The following is a 25,313-nucleotide window of genomic DNA, read 5'->3' on the forward strand; positions in this document are numbered from 1 at the left end:
CAGACACAATATGGAGCCTTGTTTGTGCAACCCTAGGCGAAACTTATTGGGTAAGTATATTCACAGGAGTTGAGGATATGAGGAACTGCTGATTGGGGATAACATTATACACCAAAAAGTAATCATATGGAAATAACTCTGGAGAGTAGAGACGGATAGATGAAGCTGACCGTCCTCGAGTATATGGTAGCCTTTCGCACAGTCCTAACACTTACGTATATCTCAGCGAGACTGGTTCCGCTTTTCATGTAGGTTAAAAGAGGGGGGCAGGGAGCACTCTTCTGGAAAAGGTAATGTAGAGTCTGAACTGTGCTATGGAATTACCAAGTATTGTACTGCAGAAAAGGATAAAATGAGCATCTAGAGATCACGCCGACTTTGTTTATAAAATGCGGCTGAAATTTTTCATTAAAGACGAAAACTGGTGTCGTACAGCGACAAGAACTGTCACTCCTAGATGGATGCCACAGTATGTTTCCGGTGACTTGCAGCAGCACGCCACCAGCATCGAGTTGCGACATTGTTTACAAGAACACTGAGATCTTCTACAGGTATATTCTCTCTACACTTGTGCAATGTTAGGTGCAGTTCTCGACTGTATTGAAGTGACGCCATCATTTAAGTGAGAAGACTGCCGGCGTGGGTTCTCGAGTGCTCTGAGCCATTCACGTCCAGCTAATAAACAGGCATCGTTGCCGTCATCCCCCCACAGCTTCAGCGGTATGGTTTTATGAGGACCATCGTTATTATCAATGGTGACTAGGGCGAATGTGCAACGGTAACTACGGAGATATCGCTTCACTATATCGACGAAATATCTCCCAGCGACCTTTTCACAACGTTACATGTTTTCGCAATGAGCACTAGAGCATCTGCCTCTCCGGGCACCCTGTCCCGAACGTACGTGCACTTGAATATGTGTTCTCAGCAAGCCATTATGACCAAATAAGAATGGGCGCCCAAGAAAAAATTCTCAGATTAAAAATGTCTTAAAGCAAGGATTCACTCTTGCTCCCCTAGTGTTCGAACTGTCCATGATGAAGTAATGCTGGAAATAAAGAATGTTGCAGGTGGGGAATTAACATTCATGGTGGAAGGATATTGTTTATACGATTTTCCAATGGCATAGCTATCGTCAGTGAAAGTGAGGAAGAGTTATAGGATTAGTAAGTGAGAAGAGCAGTCTGATCATACAGAATGTGGACTGAGAGAAAACCTCAGAAAAACGAAAGTAATAAAGATTACCAGAAATGAGATTAGTGATGAATTAAATTGGTGACGAAGTAATATAAAGGTGAAGGAATTTTGTTACCTTGGGAGCAAAATAATGCGTAGAAGAAAGAGACTGGAAATATCCAACAAATAATTGACGATGTTTGGTGTTAAGTGGTACTTTGAGTCTCTCTGAACCGATTTTCGCTTAAAAGTTTAGAATCATGACAATCAGAATGTCAATGGAATCTAGTTTGGGGGATATTGTGACTGAGCGCCGGGTTCCTAGAATACGAGGTGCGGCTAGAAAAAAACCGGACTGATGCTGGAAAAAACATTTATTTACAATTATTTACAATTTCATGTTATCTCCTTCAATGTACACTCCTCCTCGGTCTCTACACCGCTCCATACGAATTTTCCACTGTTCATAGCAATGCTGCAGATCATTTTCGGTAAGTCCATACATTACTTCCGTCGCTTTTTCTTTTACTGCTTCAACAGTCTCAAATCTAGTTCCTTTCAAAGCTGACTTGACTTTAGGGAAAAGAAAAAAGTCACAGGGGGCCAAATCAGGTGAGTAGGGTGGATGATCTAAGATGGGAATGTTGTGTTTTGCCAAAAACGTCTTCACTGACAACGCACTGTGAGCTGGGGCATTGTCTTGGTGAAGGATCCATGACTTTTTTCTCCACAAATCGTTCCGTTGTCTCCGTACTCGCTCACGTAGGGTAGCCAGGACGCTAATGTAGTAATGCTGATTCACTGTTTGTCCCTCTGGTACCCAATCAATGTGCACAATCCCTTTGATGTCAAAAAAAAAAAAAACAATCATCATTGCCTTGAATTTCGATTTTGACATTCGTGCTTTTTTTGTCGTGGAGAACCAGGAGTTTTCCAATGCATCGATTGGCGTTTAGTTTCGGGATCGTAAGTAAAAAACCACGATTCATCGCAAGTAATAACATTTTGTAAGAAGGTGGGATCACTTTCAATGTTTTCCAGGATGTCAGAACAAATCATTCTTCGGCGTTCCTTCTGTTCAATTGTGAGACAGTTTGGAACCATTTTTGAACACACTTTGTTCATGTTGAAACTTTCATGAAGAATCTGCCTAACACTTTCCTTGTCAACTCCTGTTAACTCAGACACTGCTCTGATTGTTAAACGGCGATCTTGTAGAACAAGTTTACCGATTTTTTCAATGTTTGCATCAGTTTTTTCTGACAATGGTCTGCCAGTGCGAGTGTCATCACTGGTGTCTTCGCGGCCATCTTTAAATCGTTCAAACCACTCAAACACTTGTGTTCGCGATAAACAATCATCGCCGTACACTTGTTGTAACATTACAAACGTTTCACTTGCAGATTTTCCTAGTTTGAAACAAAATTTTATGTTAACACGCTGTTCTTTCTGTACACTCAACATTTTCCGACGCACAGACAAAACGTCAACTACTTAAAACAGACGCCACGGGCAGACTGAGTGCAGGAGGCAGATGAAACTCGAGCAGTAGGCGGAGCGAGAGTCACGTGACAGGCCACGCGACTTTCAGCCTTATTGCATTCGTTTTATTGTTTCACCAGTACTAGTCCGGTTTTTTTCTAGCCACACCTCGTATCTTCGACGCTTTGTGACCTCAAAATTCTTGTGTGGGAAACTGAGCTCTCTTCGAAATAAGAGATTAGAAGCAAGACTTACAGGTGTGACAATCCTAGCCGCATTCCCCATCTGGACACTGGACCGACATTGTTGGCTTATTGTACAGCTTCCAGATTCTGCAAGGTACTAGGCACAGGTTTTCGTGAGGTGACAGCTGGTCTTCTCAGACTTGAATAAATGTGTTTCAGTTCCTTTTCGCAGCAAATGCTAGCTTGACACTAAAATTTACTGCTTTACCAGAGCGTCTCTTAATGTGCTTTGATGACAACTTACAGAAATAAATCGAAACCCATAAAGGTGACAAATGTCAATAGAAAAAGAAATACGTCCTGTTTTGCAAAATGCGGAGTTGAACACCTCCCCTTCCCCACCCCTCCCGCAGAAAACTAAATTTTTCCATGAGTTCTAACCTACAACGTGATTCATATTCCGAGATCCTGGTTTTAATAGCTTTTCCTACAGCAAAAACCTATCCTCAGGTACATGTTAAACAGCATATTCCCGAAGTCCTGGACTGTGGAAATAGTCCTCGCTGCTCTGTGGTAGTCACTGAGCATTTTCATTGATTAGTGTAATATCTTTACGCCATTCTTATCTAATGATCTGTCATTCAACCTACATATTAACGACTATATAATTTTTCACGACTCTCTTTTTCTAGTCGTGTATGACTTAGCTCGATGTTAGTTTGGATAGCAATATTACTATTGTTGTTCCTTAGATTGGGTCGAGATTCTGGGAGCCACTCTTTGCGATTGACTATCGATCATGTCCCTAGTCTGACTCGTACAAAGATTAGAGAGTTTGAGTAAAGATTGATTCAGCTATGTCAGCTTTTTTCTCGTGTAATGGTTCAGGTTACCATTACTTTGACAACTAATCAGAACTTACTGGCTCTTGGGTTCGAAGCAAATCACTGCCTAAATTTAGTAACATCAGTAATGGCTGCCGAAGACTTCCATCATATGGAGTCACCCTCATTCTGCCAAGGGCTTTGTCAAAGAGAGCAGCATTGAGAACACCCTCTTGCGCTTTATAATCCACTACCTGATTTCGGAATCTCTGTCTCACCATGATGTAATATAGTTGGAATTTTGAGAAGTCTTTGGGTCATTTCCAAGTAACACCCCTCTTCTTGTGATTTTTTAATACTGCGGATTACGTGATGGAATTTTTTGCAGAAGTGAGGTAATCTTTCTCGTCTGTCATTCTATGTTATCTCTGTTACGGGGCTGTGGTGGGAAATATGCCCTAAAAAAACGAAAGAAGCAGAAATTATTAGGGTTGAGGATGCATGAGGCAATGGGAACACTGCATTGAAGATACGCAATTAGTATCGGGAAGGGAGGAAGTTTAGATTTCAACACCCGTCGATATTGGAGCCATTAGAGACGGCGCACTGTGTGTCCACAGAACATGTGACCCGTAATTGGAATATTGTTATGATGATCGCTCAACTGGTAAAAAATTCCGGATCAGTTTACCATTCGGATGCGAGGGAGCATACTTCCAAAGGGGAGGTAACCATGAGAGAAAGATTGAGTAACAAACGAAGGGGTGACATTTCATGAGTTGGATCGTGGAGTGTCAGAAGTTTGAACGTGTTAGAGACGGTAGACAATCTGAAAATGAAAATGCAAAGGCTCAGTCTAGATTTAGTGAGTGTCAATTATGTGAAATGGAAAGAAGATGGATAATTCTAGTCAGATTAATAAACTGTAATATCAACAGAAAATGGTATAACTGGAATAGGATTCGTTATGAGTAGGAATGTAAGGCATAGAGTGAGTTACCGTGAACAGTTCAGTGATAGGATTGTTCTCAATAGAATCGACAGAAAACAAACGTCAACAACAATCGTTCAGGTACACCTGATCACGTCACAACAAGAAGACGTAGATGAAGTATAGGAGAATACTGAACGGGTAATGCAGTATGTATACGGAGATCATAATCTACTATCATGGTGGTCTGGAACATTTTAGTACGCGAAGGAATAGAAGAAATTGTTAAAAGACTGTAGGAGCCCCGTAACAGAGATAAGATAGACGAGAAAGATTATCTCAGTTCTGCAAAAAAATCCATCACGTAATCCGCAAAATTAAAAAATCACAAGAAGAGGGGTGTTACTTGGAAATGACCCAAAGACTTCTCAAAATTCCAACCATATTGCATCATAGTGAGACAGAGATTCCGAAATCAGGTAGTGGATTATAAAGCGTACCCAGGAGCAAAAATAGACGTAGATCACAATTTAGTAATGCCGAAAATTAAACGAAAGTTTTAGGGAATCACCGGAAAGAATTAGTGTGAAAGGAAGTGGGACACTGAAGTACTGAGGAATAATGAAAGGCGTGTGACGTTCTCTACGGAGGTAGATACTGCGATAATGAACTCCACTATACGCAGTTCAGTAGAACAGAAATGAACATGTCTATAAAGAACAATTAATGAATTTCGACAGAGAAGCAGAGCTACAAGGGGTATCACTGAGAAGAAACCTCGGTTAGCAGAAGATATTCTTCACTTGTTCGGCAGCAGAAAGAGGTATAAAAGTTTTCGGGAAAAGACGGAATACAGCAATATGTGTCACTGAAGAATGGGAAATTCAGGAAAGCCAAGGCGAAATGGCTGAAAAAAGAAAGTGAAGAAATCGAGAAAGAAATGGTCATCGGAAGAACTGATTCATTACATAAAAAAGCGAAAACAAATTCCGATGAAATTAAAAACGACAGCGTCGGCATTAAGAGTGCAATGTGAATTCCAGGATAAACACGTAGGTGAGAACAAATAGGAGAAAGAGTACACTGAAGGCCTCTACGATAGGGAGGAACTGACCGATAGAAGAAGAACGTGAGTCGCTGCGGCAGACCTAGGGGATCCATTATTAGAGTCAGAGTTTAACAGAGCTTTGCTAAACTTGCGATCAATTAACGCTGAAGGGATGTATAATATTCCTTCGGAGTTTCTAGAGTGGAACCAAATGACTATTCAAGTCAGTGCGTAGAATATATGAGTTTGCAGACACACCATCAGACTTTTGACACAATGTAATCCACACAGTCCCGTAGATAGCAAAGACAATGAGTACAAGAACTATCGCACAGTCAGCGTAATGGGTCATGCATCGAAGTTACTAACAATAACAATGTATAGAGAAATAAAATCGAAAATTGAGGGTCTGTTAGTTGAATATAGTTTGGCAGATGAACAGATAAAGGAACCAGAGACTCAGATCTGAAGCTACACTTGATAAAGGGAGCAAGATTTAGGAATGATTAGATTACGGTCATAGCCGAAGTAGAGAAAGCATTAGCCAATATAAAATGGTGCAAGATGTTCGAAATTCTGAAAAAATTATGAGTAAGCTACAGGAAATGACGTGTAATATACGTTATGGAAAACAATTAAGAAGGAACATTATGAATGGATGACCAAAACCGAAGTACTCGAATTCAAAAGGATGTAAACCAGGTAGTCTTTTGCCCCAACTGTTCAATTTATACGTCGAAGAAGCAATGATGGAAATAAAAGGAAGACTCAAGACTGAGATTAATTCTTTCTTTCGCTTTCGCCAGTGTCCCGCAGCGATCGCAGGGTCGGCGTGGTTACAACGGATTTGGCAATGTTAGTTTTATAGATGCCCTTCCTGCCGCCACCCCATACCCCCCAGGACGAAATTAGTGTACCCCAACTGCGTGTGGCTAGTGTAAAGCGTGAAATAGTGTGAACATGTTTCAAATGTCTGCGACGCGTGTAACTGAGGTGGAACGTGGGGACCAGCCCAGTATTCACCTAGCGGGATGTGGACAACCACCTAAAAACCACATCCAGGCCGGCCGGCACACTGGCCCTTGTCTTTAATCCGCTGGGCGGATTCGATCCGGGGTCGGCGCGCCTACCCGAGACCAGGAAACAGCGCGTTAGCGCTCTCGGCGACCCTGGCGGGTTCAAGACTGAGCTTAATATTCAGGATGAAAGAACACCAAGAATAAGATTTGCTGGTGACATTCTGTGAATTGAAGAAGAATTACAAGATGTGTTTAATGGAATGTACAGTCTAGTGAGTACAGAATAATGGCTGAGGGTAATTCGAAGAAAGACGAGGGTGATGAGGAACAGATGAAACATGTTTAGCCATGAACTCAACATTTAAATTGAGGAGCACGAAGCAGACAAAGTTTAGGGATTCTGCTACCTTGAAAACAAAACAACATATTACGGACAAAGCAAGGAGGAGGAGGAGGAGGATATTAGTGTTTAACGTCCCGTCGACAACGAGGTCATTAGAGACGGAGCGCAAGCTCGGGTGAGGGAAGGATGGGGAAGGAAATCGGCCGTGCCCTTTCAAAGGAACCATCCCGGCATTTGCCTGAAGCGATTTAGGGAAATCACGGAAAACCTAAATCAGGATGGCCGGAGACGGGATTGAACCGTCGTCCTCCCGAATGCGAGTCCAGTGTGCTAACCACTGCGCCACCTCGCTTGGTAGCAAGGAGGACATAAAAAGTATACTATCACAGGCAAAGAGGGCATTCGTGAGCAAGAGAAGGCTACCAGCATCCGAAATAGGGTTAATTTGAAGAATAAACTTCTAGAATGTACATTGGGAGCATAGCATTGTATGGAAGTTTATCGTGGTCTATGGGAAAATCGGAAACGAAGAGAATCGAAGCTTTTGACATGTGATTCTATAGAAGATGGTGAAAATTAAGTACACTAGTGAGATAGGGAACGTAGAGGTTCTCTTCAGAATCGGTGAAGAATAAGAACATAAGGGAAACAGTGAAAGAGGAAGAGATAAGATGATAGAGCATGGGTTAAGACATTAGGAAATAAATTGCCTTCTACTAGAGAGAGCTGTGGAAGATGAAAACGCTTGGTGAAGACAGAGGCTGGAATACATCCAAAAATTATAGAGGATATCGGGTGATGTGCTACTCTGAGATTTAGAGGTTGGAACAAGGAAGGGATCTGTGGCGTGCTGGGCCGAATCAAACCAGTCGAAGGCTGAGGATAAGAAAAAACAGTGAATAACATGTCCACGACGTGGATTTGTTGGTGCCTCTCTTCTCCCTTGAGATTAAATGCTGGGATCAAGGTTGTTCAGGTGTTTGAGGTAGTCCTCACTACGATTCCACACGCCAGAGATGTCCACCGCGTATCTGTACCGCACTGTAGCTTGGAAGTTTTCTACTCCAGAGCTTTTCCAATTTGAAAGGCAATATTCAGGGTGACTTATCCATGCGTACGGAAACGTCGGCTGCTGCAAATACACATAATCTGCTGTCCTGTTTCACTTTTCTCGCTTCTTTAGCCAACACTTTACGTCAGAGATTACCGTTCATAGAAATGATTCACGGTAGTCTCCTTTTACCGGAACGGGCAACAGCGAATGCATGTTGAAACAAACAGCCATGCAGGAGACCTCCTGGTTCATTTAGTAATACGCGGCCGAGAGGCAAGAGTCAAAATATGCCACATTTCCTCCATGAGATGAAGAGACCGTATATTACTATCGCCGGGAGACCCAGTCACGGGTTGTTCAGTAACTTACTGGAAGTCTTTCTATTTGACACCAGTTCGATGTTGTAATATGATTATGTCGTGTATGAATTAGTTCTTTTTATATTCTTCCTGCTTGTCATGTGTGCGCTACAGAAAAACTGTAGCAGCTCCGTAAATACTGATTTCTGTGAAAAGTGGTACATAACTTTTCGAATCCATTCGCTGTTATCTGCTTGTCGTTTCATTTTCGGTACACTTCGAATAGGCACACTACTAAGTTGTGTATACACTTTTTTGTGCCATAGTTGCTTACAAGTGAGTAATGGAAACAGTACTTCATGATGCAGCTTTTCCGCAGCCTAACCAGACAGGAAGATAAACTTGCAGATATTCTTACTCGTGAAGGGCTTCGTGTTAACGATAATCATGAATGTCAGCATTTTGTGTGAGAGTAAGTAGTGCACACCACGCAACGATGCTGATGTGGCAGCAATTTTCATGCTGACAGCGTTAGATAAGGTATAGCAGTGGCTATGTGGAGCATTCTTATCTGTGAAGAATTTAGTTAGGGGCATCTATCTGAAATACTGATGTTACTGCACGTCTCAGTTGTTGATAACCAGTACTTGTCAGAAGTGAGGAAACTGACAGATGGCTGCTTACGGCGATAAGACTGGCACGCCAACAGTATGACTTTCTCCCCCATTCGTGTGACACGGGTGGAGACAAACTGCTTCATCTGTCGACACTGTTGTAACGGAATAGCTACATGAGCCAGGTGAGTCGTTTTCCTGTGGGAAGAATAGCTTTTCCTGCTAAAATACCGGGTGATCAAAAAGTCAGTACAAATTTGAAAACTGAATAAATCAAGTAATAATGTAGATAGATACAAATTGACACACATGTTTGGAATGAAATGGGGTTTTATTAGAACCAAAAAAATACAAAAGTTCAAAAAATGTCCGACAGATGGCGCTTCATCTGATCAGAATAGCAATAATTAGCATAACAATGTAAGACAAAGTCAAGATGATGTTCCTTACAGGAAATTCTCAATATGTTCACCATCATTCCTCAACAATAGCTGTAGTCGAGGAAAAATGTTGTGAACAGCACTGTAAAGCATGTCCGGAGTTATGGCGAGGCATTGGCGTCGGATGTTGTCTTTCAGCATCCCTAGAAAGTCGGTCGATCACGATACACTTGCGACTTCAGGTAGCCCCAAAGCCAATAATCGCACGGAATGAGGTCTGGGGACCTGGGATGCCAAGCATGACGAAAGTGGCGGCTGAGCACACCATCACCAAACGACGCGCGCAAGAGATCTTTCACGCGTCTAGCAATATAATTTTTTGAACTTTTGTATTTTTTTGTTTCTAATAAAACCCCATGTCATTCCAAGCATGTGTGCCAATTTTTACCTCTCTATCTACATTATTCCGTGGTTTATTAAGTTTTCAAATTTACACTGAATTTTTAACGAGGATAATGGAATGTAGTCAAATTAAATCGGGTGATGCTGAGGGGATTAGATTAGGAAATGAGACACTTAAAGTAGTAAATGAGTTTTGCTATTTAGGGAGTAAAATAACTGATGATGGTCGATGTAGAGAGGATATAAAATGTAGACTGGCAATGGGAAGGAAATCGTTTCTGAAGAAGAGAAATTTGTTAATATCGAGTATAGATTTAAGTGTCAGGAAGTCGTTTCTGAAAGTATTTGTATGGAGTGTAGCCATGTATGGAAGTGAAACATGGACGATAACCAGTTTGGACAAGAAGAGAATAGAAGCTTTCGAAATGTGGTGCTACAGAAGAATGCTGAAGATAAGGTGGGTAGATCACGTAACTAATGAGGAGGTATTGAATAGGATTGGGGAGAAGAGAAGTTTGTGGCACAACTTGACTAGAAGAAGGGATCGGTTGGTAGGACATGTTTTGAGGCATCAAGGGATCACAAATTTAGCATTGGAGGGCAGCATGGAGGGTAAAAATCGTAGAGGGAGACCAAGAGATCAATACACTAAGCAGATTCAGAAGGATGTAGGTTGCAGTAGGTACTGGGAGATGAAGAAGCTTGCACAGGATAGAGTAGCATGGAGAGCTGCATGAAACCAGTCTCAGGACTGAAGACCACAACAACAACAACAACTGAATTTTTGATCACCCGGTGTGTGTTTGCCACAGAAAAAATGTCCTATTGCTTCGCTGAAGCGCGATAAATAATTCGCTACAAAGTGTTTCGTAAATCCTGTACAGGTTTGAGTGGGGTTTAGAGAGAACGTAGTTTTGGTAAGGAATCCATGTCTGGAAATGTTCCGTTTGGATGTAAAATGAGGTTGAAGATCGGGTCACCCTCAAATCTCCACGGTTCGCACTCTACAGGAGCTGCTCCACGTGGGGACCCTGCTGATCGTTGCACAAGGTGGATCTGCGACGCGTGATTTCATACACGTCGATAAACCGTGGTGCGCAACAGTGGAGCACCACAGTTAACACTCCTAGTTGCCTACCTACCAGTCTCTCGCAGCCGTTGTTGTGGACGGATTAAAATGCTATGCGATGAAATTGAGGCAATCAGGAAAATATCGTGTGATATCGAACATACTTGACGAAGTTGGTGCCTCACGACGGAACCACAAGTCAGTGCCATACGCAGTGATGAAGGACAGACGTAGGATTTTCGATACGCCGCCGCTGCTGGAGACTTAGAGCGGAGTGTCACTCAGCTCTCTGTAGTCATCGCCGAAGACGACAGCATCGTCTCACTACAGAGCTAGCCGAGCGAGAATTACATCAGGCGGAACCATGTAGCAAAGTTTACACCGAGAAGACAAAAGTCATGGAACACCTCCTAATGGCTCTGAGCACTATGGGACTTAACGCCTGAGGTCATCAGTCTCATAGAACTACTTAAACCTAACTAACCTAAGGACATCACACATATCCATGGCCGAGGCAGTATTCGAAATTGCGACCTCAGCAGCAGCGCGGTTCCGGACTGAAGCGCCTAGAACCGCTCGGCCACAGCGTCCGGCCCACCTCCTAATATCGTGTCGGACCTCCTTTAGTCGTGCCGATAATAGTGCAGCAAATCTACGTGGCATGCACTCATCAAGTCTTTGGAACTCCACTGCAGAAATATTCAGCCACGCTCCCTCTATAGCCGTACATAATTGCTGAAGTGTTTCCCGAGCAGGATTTTGTGAGCGAACTGATCTCTCGCTTGTGTCCTACAAATGTTGGATGGGACTCATCTCGGGTAATATGGGTTGCGAAATAATTCACTCGATTTGTCCAGAATGTTCTAAAACCAACCACGAACAATTGTGGTCCGGTGACGTGCCGCATTGTCATCCACAAAAATTACATCGTTGTTCGGCAACCTGAAGTCCATGAATGGCTGCAAATTGTCTCCAAGTAGCCTTACATAACCATCGGTTCAGTTGGACCAGACATAGTCCACACTACTGCGGAGACACCACCAACTTGCACACTGCCCTGTTGACAACTTGGTCCTCGCTTCGTGGGGTCTGCGCCACAGTCGAGCCATACCATCAGCTCTTACCAACTGAAATCTGAACTCACCTGACCAGGCCACGGTTTTCCATCCTTCTAAGATCCAACCGATACAGTCACGAACTCAGAAGGGGCGCTGCAGCACTCGCGTCGGTGGTCTGCCGGCATAGCCCATTAACGTCAAATTACGCCGCACTGTCGTAACGGATACGTCCGTCGCAGGCTCACATTGATTTCTGCGGTTATTCACGCACCGTTGCTTGCGTCTTAGCACTCGCAAACGCCGCTGCTCTAGGTGATTAAGTGAAGTCCGTCGGCGACTGCGTTGTCCGTGTTGATAAATAAATTACCTGAAATTTGGTCATCTCGGCACACACTTGACACTGTGCATCTCGGAATATTGAATTCCGAAACAATTTCCGAAATGGAATGCCCATGCGTCTAGCTTCAACTACCAATCCGCATTCAAAGTCTCTTAAGTCTCGTCGTGCGACCATAATCACATCGGAAAAATTTTCACATGAAGCATCCAAGTACAAATGACAGCTCTTCCAATGTAGTCCTTTTATACCTTCTGTACGCGATACTACCGCCATCTGCATACGTGCACAACGTTATCCCACAATCTCTGTGACTTCAGTGTATAGTACTTTGTACATTGAAAGAAGAAACTGCTAATATGTACCGTTTCAAGTGATCAGTCAGTGTTCACGGACAGCCCGCATCTCGTGGTCGTGCGGTAGCGTTCTCGCTTCCCACGCACGGGTTCCCGGGTTCGATTCCCGGCGGGGTCAGGGATTTTCTCTGCCTCGTGATGGCTGGGTGTTGTGTGCTGTCCTTAGGTTAGTTAGGTTTAAGTAGTTCTAAGTTCTAGGGGACTTATGACCACAGCAGTTGAGTCCCATAGTGCTCAGAGCTATTTTTTTGTTCACGGACAGCAACAAATATACTGTGGGTTGTTTCGAAGTTAAGTATTTCACCCTCTTTGAGTTATAATTATATAATATTTTCATCTGTTGCAGCATCCACTTGGTCTCTTCTAGACGAAAATATAAGAACCCACCACAATGCCAACGAATGCTTTTTCGTCCGGCGCAACACATTCTCGATAGTATACGAAGATGGTATCTGGTTTTTCCGACATGTCCGAAAGAATAGATACCATTGGTGATCTTGCAGCTCTCTAAGAATGAAATTGCAATGAAATCCAGGCCTTTAGCTGCTTACAGGCGTTGATAAATATCAGCGGGTACAGTTGAAAATTTGTGCATCGACGGGAATTTGAACCCGGGATCTCCTGCTTACAGGGCAGACGCCCTATCCGTCTGAGCCACCGAGGACACATCGGATGGTAAGAAAGAACAGATACCACCTTGATATAGATAAGGCTTACTTCCCAATGATCTTCAGTGGGGATGCACTTACATTCCCCTAACTATTACGGGAATCGGTAGATTGACTGCCGCGAGTAAATAGTGGGCAGGGCACTACAAATGTAGTGTGTCGACAGTAAGTAGGAAATGTGGGTCTCACAGGGAGCGTGCCAGAGCTAAGTCCCTGCAGTCGCGGTGTCCTCTGTGTCCTCGACGGCTCGGACGGATAGGGGAGATTTGAAATGATCCGATCTGTGAACGGTAATTCAAATCGTACATTTTTCGTCTGTGGTTTTTTGATATGGATTTATCAAGTTCCTCCTACAACCCTAAGAAGCTTGCAATAGAAATTGTGAAACACCGTGGTCTGTGAGGTACTAAGAAAAAAAACGTGACAGTGTTACAGGCAACACATCGTCCACATCTATGTAATGCAAGCAAAATTACGGTTACATTGAGCACAGTCAAATGTCCTCCCTTTTCGACTTCTTTCGCCAAATGTAAGGTAACACGGAATGAACGACTGTCGCTTGTGTCAGAATTCCTATAATTTTTCCGTTATGGTCATTTTAGAAAACGTTCAGGGAATGAAATAATTTGATGTTTAACTTCTCTTGGAGTTCGTGTCCACGGACCTGTATCAGATGACCTCTCTGTCATTCATAATGCTAATCATCCAGTGTCTCTGGAGTAGAAACGCTTAATTGGATATTCTCAATCTACTCAACTATTGCTTCATGGTAAAAGAAAGAGAAATACGCTTTAAAGGCACGAAAGGTTTTTAAGTTGCCTTCTTCTTCACGATTGTTAATGAGACGCCTTCAGTCGTGCACAAAGGGACGATCACCTCCGGATCTACCAGCATTTCATTACTGTTTACTAGAGTTGCAACTTTTGTCTATAAGACGACACCCTCCGCTAAGAGCCACGCTGAGCGTACAACATTATCCAAGAGAAAAATAGTGCATGTAAGTAATGAAAACAGAACAGTCGTATAAAATTACGCTACGCCTGAAGCTACGTTCAAATGTGTGAGATTAGGACGTATATCCGATTTCGATACATAGTTAACAATTGCAAAGCATTCTCGTGTTCTCTAGTAGTGAATAATACTGCTGTACGGCTACAACACTTCTCATCAGCGATGAAGCTGGGACAGTTGGCTGGTAGAGGACGGTTCCAACTAGATCCGTCATTGCATCTGACACAGGTGGCGGGTGTCTCACAGCCGATTACACCGACGTCAATTAAAATTAACTACATCTTAAAATATTTCTTTCTCTGAAGTGTTTTTGGTTGTTACTGTGCGGAAACATACACTTTGAAGAAGCGTTTAAAATTAGGTGATGTTTTTGTATTCGGTTATTAGTTGCAACACTCATATTATTATAAAATACGGCTGAGGACGGCGAACGCACAAATTTATGATACGGGCCGCATGCGAGCGGAAGGCCGCACATTGACCGTCACTGCTCCTAATAAACTAAGTCTCGGTTCTCCCTTGTAGTGAACTGCCGTTCTAGGCAGAAAGTAAGAAACTACGCCAAGAACGAACGCAGAGAATAGCGTATACGGTCCCGCTGTGGGTGGACATATTCTCCACCATTGCGCACGACTTAAGTCCTCCACGAATAATGAACGTTGAATCTTTAGTTATTCCTAGCACTTCTGTTAGCGAAACGCCATAAAAATGAACAACGCTTAGCAGCACATCCAGCCTTTCCTTACAGAAGGTCACTACCATCATTATTTGCTACAAACCGCTATCTCCTCACCTCATATCCATAATGACATCGCCTATTTTATGTGCGTTTTCAGTCTGTGCCCATCAATTTACGCCGTAACGTCCAGTGTTACTGTTGTTGTTGTCGTCCGTACTCTATTATACTGAAGCAGCTTTCTACGCGAATTTATTTTGAGTAGGCCTCTTCATATCTGCATAACTGCAACTACATCCATCTGGACTTGCGATGTGTATTCAAGCCTTGCGCTCCCTTTACAGTTTCAATCCAATCTGATATAACTGCCCTCTTCCATCTGCATACACACAGTTTTCATTTTATTTTCTGATTTATGCACTTCATACTTTCCAATCGAAAATCAGATGCATGTGAACGTGAATGGATACACTGTCTACCAGTCACTGAACAAAGTAAAAAAGAAACTGAATGTGGAACTCCTGCCATCTTGTATTTAGTCGTAACAGTAATATCTTGTCAAAAACAATTGTAAAGCTTGTTTTATTTGCATCATGTATTAAAATACATGTGTTACATACACACATCAAAAAGTTTTTCACCACCACGGTTTCCAGAACTCCTCAAGATAGACGTTGACTGTGGATATTTTATCACTGATACAGTCCCTTTGGCTGTTTAGAAAAGTCACTAAATCCTCCCAGAGGTGTAGACGACCATGTATGAGCAGCGCCTATTAGACGGAAGGGGGCCGACAACCGATCAGTTCCAGCCATTCCACCAGGAAGGATTTACACACCTCGCCGGTCGCGGTGGCCGAGCGGTTCTAGGCGCTTCAGTCTGGAACAGCGCGACTGCTACGGCCGCAGGTTCGAATCCTGCCTCGGGCATGGATGTTGTGTGATGTCCTTAGGTTAGTTACGTTTAAGTAGTTCTAAGTTCTAGGGGACTAATGACCTCAGATGTTCAGTCCCATAGTACTCAGAGCCATTTGAACAATCAATTTTTTTGAGTTACATGGCTCGTGTTGCCCGTGGTTCAACCATGCCTAGACGGTCAATACCGCGGTTCGATCGCGTCCGTATTGTTACTTTGTGCCAGGAAGGGGTCTCAACAAGGGAAGTGTCCAGGCGTCTCGGAGTGAACCAATGCGATATTGTTCGACATGGAGGAGATACAGAAACACAGGAACTGTCGATGACATGGCTCGCTCGGGCCACAGCTACTACTCCAGTGCGTGACGGCTACCTACGGATTACGGCTCGGAGGAACCCTGACAGCAACGACGCCATGTTGAATAATGCTTTTTGTGCAGCCACAGGACGTCGTGTGCATGATGCGCAACTTTACTCCCGACGTCCATGGCGAGTTCCATCTTTGTCACCACGAGGCCATTCAGCGCGGTGCAGATGGGCCCAACAACATGCCGAATGGACCGCTCAGGATTGGCATCGCGTTCTCTTCACCGATGAGTCTCGCATATGGCTTCTACCAGACAATCGTCGGATACGTGTTTGGAGGCAACGCGGCGAGGCTGAACGCCTTAGACGCACTGTCCAGCGAGTGCAGAAAGGTGGAGATTCCCTGCCGTTTTGGGGTGACATTATGTGGGCCAACATACACCACTGGTAGTCATGGAAGGCGCCGTAACGGCTGTAAGATACGTGAATACCAGCCTCCGACCGATTGTGCAACCATATCGGCAGCATATTGGCGAGGCATTGGTCTTCATAAACGACAATTCGTGACCCTATCGTGCACATCTTGTGAATGACGTCCTTGGGGATAACGACATCAAAAATGTGCAAATCTGTGTGAAATCTTATGGGACTTAACTGCTAAGGTCATCAGTCCCTAAGCCTACACACTACTTAACCTAAATTACCCTAAGGACAAACACACACACCCATACCCGAGGGAGGACTCGAACCTCCGCCGGGACCAGCCCCACAATCCTTGACTGCAGCGCCCTAGACCGCTCGGCTAATCCCGCACGGTTATAATGAAATTCCCCGACTAGAGTAGCCAGCATATTCTCCAGACGTGAACACTATCGAACATGCCTGGGAAAGATTGAAAAGTGCTGTTTATGGACGACGTGATCCACCAGCCACGCTGAGGGATCCACGTCGAATTGCCGTTGAGGAGTGGGACAATCTGTACCAAAAGTGCCTTGATGAACTTGTGGATAGTATACCACGGCGAATACAGGCATCCATCCATGCAACAGGACGCGGTGCTGGGTATTAGAGGTACCGGAGTGTGCAGCAGTCTGGATCACCACCTCTGAAGCTCTCGCTGTATGGTGGTATAACATGCAATGTGTGGTTTTCATGAGCAATAAAAAGGGCGGAAATGATGTTTATGTTGATCTCTATTCCAATTTTCTAACTCATAAAATTATTAATGTTGTACTATAAATGTATCCAGATATGTACTCAAATCATCAGAAATAGTCTAAGTATTTGTTATTTGATTTGGCTTATAATGTTCACAAAGTGTCTTTTTATTATAAAAAATGGTTACACGTGAAACCGGTGATCTAAAAACTTCTGAGGTTAGGGCGTAATATTATGCCAAACACTTATACTTAAGAACGATGCCCAACAACATCACTACTAACCATTCAGTACCTTTCTAGCCACCTGTACAATCCCTCAGGATTTATGTAATCACTCACCATAACTGTCATCTCTTCAGGCTGCAGTCACCATCACCACCTTGGTAAATCATTTACACTATCATACAAGACTGAAATTCTCACAAGCGACTGCAAGAACATCGTCACTAACAATTTTGTTACTGATTTATTCCCACCGGGTCTTTTGTAATTCCGTAAATAAAACACACTCTTCTCTTTCGTTCATTATAGGAAACGGAACAACATTATAGAAGAGCATGTTCAATGAGCAGGCAGAATTATGTTTTAAGATTGATAGATGAAAAGAATTCTATTAAATTTAGCCTACATCTACTTTGCGCTAATTACATTGTTTTCTGCGGCCGGTAAATAAAAATGTTTGTTTTTACGTGTGTGTGTGTGTGGGGGGGGGGGGGGGGGGGGGAAGGAGGCCCATTTTGAACACATCAATGGGACAGCAAGACAGATGACAATATTTCAAATAAAGTTGAGAGTCACTTTCATACTTCCAGAATATTCTGTCAGCAGCTTCCCTGCTGTAGGTGTATACAAAGACCAGCTGGTAGCACTGCTTCTGATTAACAGTGGGGCTTGCCGGAGTGGCCGAGCGGTTCTAGGCGCTACAGTCTGGAGCCGAGCGACCGCTACGGTCGCAGGTTCGAATCCTGCCTCGGGCATGGATGTGTTTGATGTCCTTAGGTCAGTTAGGTTTAATTAGTTCTAAGTTCTAGGCGACTGATGACCTGAGAAGTTACGTCGCATAGTGCTCAGAACCATTTGAACCATTTGATTAACAGTGACTGTGAGTTCAAAACGTGCCTCAATGATTGTAGTACTTACTTTTTGAAACTAAGTAGTGGTTTAAATAAAAATCAGTGCAAATAGAAATTTTTTTAAGTAGTAATCCTATAACCAGAGGCATGCAATGTTTATCCGTGGCGACCGCATCTTACCTCGTAGAAGGAAGCAGGAACATGCGCCGATATAGTCTCGGCCATAGGAAATGCGACGCCCAGCACCACGAGCAGCTTGGCGTACAATCCGGACAGAATAGTCGTCAACGCGTCCCTGAAATATAACATCCTATTTTCATAGTCACGTTACAGTTACACACGTAAGTCACTGAAATACTGTACCATGCAAAGCTGTCGAAATTATACACTGTTGTTACCGTTCAAGCTGCGCAGCTCCTTTGCCACCTTATTGTTATAAACTTAATCAAATGGTGACGCCATAATATGTCTCAAGTTTATGGTACTGGGAATGGTAGTATCTGTAACTCTGCATGTGTGATGGACCAGACCCGCTAATATACAGTGCGGTCTCAAAAGTCATGGGATAGCGATACGTATACGTACACATGGAGGTGGTGTAGCGTACACAGTGTATAAAAGGGCAGTGCATTGGCGGAACTGTCATTTATATTCACATGATTTATATGAAAGGGTTTCTGAAGTGATTATGGCAGCACTACAGGGTTAAAGGACGTTGAACTCGTGATAGTAGTTGGAGCTAGACGCATGGGAGATTCCACTTCGGATTTCGTTTGGGAATTCAGTATTCCGAAATCCACCGTTTCAAGAGTGTGCTGAGAATACGAAATTTCAGACATTACCTCTCAACATGGAAAACGCACTGGACGACGGCCTTCATTTAACGACCGAGAGCAGCAGCGTTTTCGTAGAGTTGTCAGTGCTAACAGACAAGTAACAGGACATGAAGTAACCAGAGAAATCGGTGTTGGAGTACGATGAACGTCTTCGTTAGGACAGTGCGGCGATACTTAGCGTTAATAGGCTATGGCAGCAGACGACCGACAAGACTTCCTTTGCTAACAGCACGATATCGCCTGCAGTGCCTCTCCTAGGCTCGTAACTGTATCGGTTGGATCCCAGACTACTGTAAAACCGTGGCCTGGTCGGATGAGTCCCGATTTTAGTTGTTAAGAGCAGATGGTAGGGTTCGAGTGTGGCGCCGCCGTCACCAAGCCATGAACCCAAGTTGTCAACAAGGCTCCGTGCAAGCTGGTTGTGGCTCCGTAATGGCCTGGGCTGTGTTTACATGGAATGGGATGAATTTTCTGGTCAAACGGAACCGACCATTGACTGGAAGTGGCTATGTTCGGCTACTGGGAGCTCATTTGCAGCCATTCTTGGACTTCACGTTCCAAAACAAAGACGGAATTGTCACCGCCCCACTATTGTTCGCGACTGGTTTGAAGAACATGTGGACAATTACGATGAAGTATTTCACCATGCAAATCGCCCGACATGAATCCCGAAGAACATCTATGGGACATATTCGAGAGGTCATTTCGTCTACAAAGTCCTGCATGGGCAACACTTTCACAGTTATGGACAGCTGTAGAGGCAACATGGCTCAATATGTCTGTAGGATACTTTGAACGACTTGTTGAGTCCATGCTACATCGAGTTGCTGCACTATGTCAGCCAAAAGCAGGTCCGATATGAAACGTATTAGGGGGTATCCCGTCTTTTTTAACCTCAGTGTACATATCTCTGTCTCTCTCTCTCTTTTCTTCGCATTTGTTATTACCACGCATGTACATGAATTGTGTATTAAAAGTCTCTAGTTAAAGTATTCCCATACACAGAAAATGAGCGCAGGTGATTATCCCACCTCACCTTTACAGGCAAAGGCCTGGTGGAGATGTTTTGCTGTTACCTTCCTCCGATTTGTCACGATTTGTCAAATGTGTAATGTTACGTGTGGATGACTGTGAAGTGTGTATACAGTGTAGTCTGTAGTGTTACGTTTGTGTTGTTATAGAAGAAGGGGAAGAAGAGAGTGGAGATCGGCACCGCGAAAAACGCTACAGGCTGCCGCAGTTAACGTTCCCATCAGCCGGATGGATCACCATCAACGATGTTGCTTGCTCTCACTTTGATGAGACACTACCAAGGAGTTTGGAACTTAATCCAGAACGTTAGCGCAAATACTGGCGATTAGGAACTTTATGCCACAACCTCATCCCGCCTTGTCATCCAGTTAATGGTGGTGAAATATTTCCACCACCGAGATTCGAGCAGGCTTACGACAGAGTCGACCACCACCTAAGGGCGTCCATAAGCGACGTCAGCTATGAAAGTCGGGACGAAAAGTACACTTGTGTCCAAGTTCCGTTAGGACTGTGGCTCTGAGAAGTGTACTGAAGAGCCAAAGAAACTGGTACACCTGCCTACTATCGTATAGGGCCTCCGCAAGCACGCAGAAGTGCTCCAACACCATGAACTGACATCATGAATCCTACTGACTTTGAACACTTCTGCTATCCACCAAATTCCCTAGACGTGAAAATTATCGGACATATCTTGGATGCCTTTCAATGTGCTATTCAGAAAAGATCTCCAACCCCTCGTACTCCTACGGATTTATGGACGTATATATGATAAATAATAAATAAAACTTTAATTCCATTTTGTGACTGTGTAGACATTTGGATGAAATAGTTTTCTGACCGTTCTTATAAAACTATTTCATCCAAATGACTACAGCCTCCCATATATATATATATATATATATATATATATATATATGAGCACATCGCTGTATTTTGATTTTATAGCTGAGTATTGTCTTCCTTTATTAATTTTTATCTGTATGCTAAATAGTTTTCTTTCATTTTGTCTTATGGCTAAGTAGTAACACTGATGATATATTTTTTAACCAATGTGTTGAAATGTAGGTTCGTACTGTGTCTTTTTATTAATTTTTATCTGTATGATAAATCAAATTTTAATTTCATTTTGTGATTGTGTAGTCATTCCAGTGAACTATTTCTCTAACCAATCTGTAAAATTTAGAGGCATACCATTTTTCTTCGTAAAAATTTTTGTTTACATTTGTCATTATGCATGAAATTTTAGATGTATTGTGTCTACATATTCGATATTCCTTTCATATTTTCCTTCACTCCCAAAAATTATATTTTCCTTGTATTAATTTAATTAAATATTTATTTTCGTCTGATACATATTGACTGATTTTCATTTCATGGATTGATCTGTTGCTTGTATTTCACATGCTTACATTGTTTTGAATAGGTTGTAAAATATTTTATATTCTTACATTCATCAATATTGCTTATTGGCGTTTTTATGTAATCTCAATCAAGTGTAGAACTATTTATGCTGCAGTGTTGTAGTCTGATTATCACATAATTATTCAATAGTAACTTCTTAGAATTCGGTCAAGACTGTCATCTTTGACCTTGAAGTTTTTTGACTTGTAATGCTGTACATCATCTGTTGTACTTGTGTCATTCAGCTATCATATTTTTACTCCGTCACAATTTTTTATTTTAGATTATCTTGTCAATATTATGGTTTCCTGTGGTGACTTATATTACAGCATCTATTGCACGTCATACATCTGTTATAGTTTTGTGGTTATTTTGATAGATTTTACGTAATTTCTGTTTTTCTGATTTCGTTTGGGGTTGTCACATAACCACCTTATGTTGCTGTTGAATGGTTCAGAACCGAAACCGGTAGCAAAATAAAATAACATTATTACAGACAGCACAGTGTTATGCCATCGCAAAATCACTGTAGTTATTCAAAATAGACTCCTACGGAATCCATACAGAGTGAAATCGTTTTAATAGTGATTTGAGACACTCTCTGTAGTCTTTTTTTATAATTTCATTTAGTTCTGCCATACAGTCTTCTCTTAAGTCCTTAATTTCGTCGTAACTGCGTTCTTTCATTGACAACGTCAATTTGGAGAACAACCAGAAGTCGGCAGGGGCAATATACAGCGAATACGGCAGCTGGTCCAGGACGACCCACTTGCTGGCCAAAAGCTTGGGCATGATCTTTGGTTTGAGGCCTAGGGCGTTGTCGACAAGGAGCGAGTAGGAACCTGTTTCTCGGTGTGCGGCTCCAATTCGACGTATTCTCGCCTCAAACGATAGAGGACTCAAAAAACGTGATGTTGCCTCGCTGCTCCACCTTTATTTCCCTACGAGCGACGGACACATTCTGTTACATTCGCGGCCAGGACACCTGCTGCAGCGATGTTAGAACTTTGACCTTCTGTGGGGCTGTTGTTGAAACTTGAAGGATCGTAACCCCGCAATCAGGCACGAGATATCACTGCAATGTGGGACTCACACAAGCAGTCTTAACGGAACTGGGTCACGTAGTGCATAGTGTTCCTTGAAACAATCGTCTCCCCTCATCTCAGGTACACTTCACATAGTTCATGGACTTTACTCAGTATTGATATGAACAAATATTCTTTCACATACGCTTGGCCTTGTAGTTATTAAGTGTGACATATCGTCCCAGAAATAAATTAAAATGGTTTCTGTCCTCCACTACTGACGAAAGTTTTCTGGTGGCTTTCCTTGGATGCAAGGAAAACCTGGAATTGGAGACACCGTCCCAAATGTTCACAACTGCGATTTCCTCTGCCGCAATACTAGCTCGCCTGATGTTTGCAGAAAAGTCCCCGAATTTTTAAGGGTCCATTACTCGAATAGCCTGCTCTATCCTTAGGGGATAAGGCACTGAAAGTAATAAAAATGAAAATGAAGTATGGTGTTCCTTAAGTCGACTGGTGTGAAACAATTAAGGGTGAATAACTTTCTGATGATGTGTTACTGCCAAGTAACATAGATCGAAGAAACTTGGATCATACGTGGGAAGACTTGCTACACCATAGCCCAGAAGGTAACCGAAAGAAATACACAATGAAACGAACGGAAGTGACTATTTTATTCACTTCGAGTGGTCATTGTCAGACTGCTGGCCATCTACAATCAATGCAGGTTGAGGACCAGTCCTACAAGAGAGTGGATGAATTCAAATACCTAGGGGCACTTTTCACTGAGAACTCGTCGTGTGAAGCAGAGATTAGTACCAGAATACAAGCAGGAAACCGATCTTACCACAGCCTAGCACAACTGCTTCGGTCCAGATATCTCTTCAGACAGTTCAAGTTTCGACTGTACAAAATCCTGATCCAGCCTGTTGTTCTACATGGCTGTGAGACCACAGCCTAGCACAACTGCATCGATCCAGATATCTCTCCAGACAGTTCAAGATTCGACTGTACAAAATCCTGATCCAGCCTGTTGTTCTACATGGCTGTGAGACTTCCATAAGCTCCTCGTTTTTGAGAGAAAAGTGCTTCTGAAAATCTTCGGTCCGGTTCTGGATGCAGGTACAGGGGAATGGAGGATCAGATACAACCAAGAGATTGAGGAACTATACCAGCAGCCCAACATAGCAGGAACTGTCAAAGCCAAACGAATGCAGTGGGCCGGCCACGTGGCCCGGATGGAGGATCACAGATGGCCTCGGAAGCTCCTGGATTTCACACCTACAGGAAAATGACCCCCAGGGAGACCCAAGAAGCGTTGGAGGGATGACCTCCATGAAGATTTAAACCAAGTGTCAACAGATGTGGACGGGTGGCAGATAGCAGCAATGGACAGAATACAGTGGAGGAGGAAACTTGTAGAAGCGTGTGGTCCACTGGGCCTGATGACGTAGTAGTAGTAGTAGTAGGAGGAGGAGGAGGAGTAGCGAGTTATGATGTTCGACTGGAGACTACAAAAGGCAGAACATGGTATTTAATAGGCTGTGTGATCACCATCAACAGCAGCGTACGCTATGCAACGTGCTCCCATGGCGGTCACACGCTTGGTGAGGAGTTTCTGTTGCATTTCTCCACCAGCGCAGTTAAGAACTGTTGGACGGACGTTGGTGCATATGAACATGTTGTATTCTACCCGTTCTCTTTGTGTTAGGGGGATGGGCAGACCAACCCGAATTTACTCTCATTCCAAGAACTTCTCCATCTGTGCTGTTTGATGTGGTCACGTATTATCATTAATAAAAATGAAGCCATCGCCGAATGTATCCCTGAGAAGCAGCGCATGGCGAAGGAATACAATGTCACAACGACATTGACCTGTGAGTTTTCTTTATTCAAAGAAATGGAGGTAAATATGTCCATGCTATATTATGACCTCTCACACTATAACACCTAGACCACCAAAACTATCTTGTTTGTCCCTAGGTGCATTACGTGTTCTGACCTCTTGCCATATGAGGATACCACCAGCACTGTCGAACATGATCGTTTCAAGTGTTACGATGACAGTGCGTGAGAACATCACACAGCACAAGTGGAGGAATGAAAGGAAATACGCAAAAAGGCTGGCCTACCCGTTGCTCCGCTTTAAATGTTGTGGCGCACATGTGGGTTGTGTTGGATTGAGGCATTGCAGCATATTCACATGGACCACTCACCATCCAGCAATTGTCACCTGAGATGGTGGAAGAATGGAACGCCCTACCGCAAGAACTCCTTACCAACATTGTGACAAGCTTGGGCGCTCGTTGCAGACCATGTATTTTGTTTGTTGTCCCCGCACTCTCTATTAAGAACATCGTTCAGGGACCATTATAAATCTCATATTGTTCCATGTAATTATTATCTATGAATGAACGTGTCATTTCTTTTTTCTCATTCCTTAATTCTTTTACTTATCTTTTGTACTATGATGTAACAGTTTTCTCTATACAGGGTGTTACAAAAAGGTACGGCCAAACTTTCAGGAAACATTCATCACACACAAATAAAGAAGAGATGTTATGTGGACATGTGTCCGGAAACGCTTAATTTCCATGTTAGAGCTCATTTTAGTTTCGTTAGTATGGCTTCATT

General features: G+C 43.1%; 1 protein-coding gene across 1 annotated transcript in view; it reads right to left on the reverse strand.

Moving 5' to 3' along the window:
- The window catches only part of LOC124605581 (proton channel OtopLc-like), a 111,755-nt gene that overhangs the window by 78,966 nt on the left and 7,476 nt on the right, over positions 1-25,313 (reverse strand). Inside the window, exon 3 of the mRNA XM_047137363.1 lies at positions 18,566-18,680. Coding sequence (XP_046993319.1) covers positions 18,566-18,680 — 115 coding nt within the window. The remainder of the gene's footprint in view (positions 1-18,565; positions 18,681-25,313) is intronic.

Source organism: Schistocerca americana, chromosome 3 (genome assembly GCF_021461395.2).
Source record: "Schistocerca americana isolate TAMUIC-IGC-003095 chromosome 3, iqSchAmer2.1, whole genome shotgun sequence".
Taxonomy (NCBI): domain Eukaryota; kingdom Metazoa; phylum Arthropoda; class Insecta; order Orthoptera; family Acrididae; genus Schistocerca; species Schistocerca americana.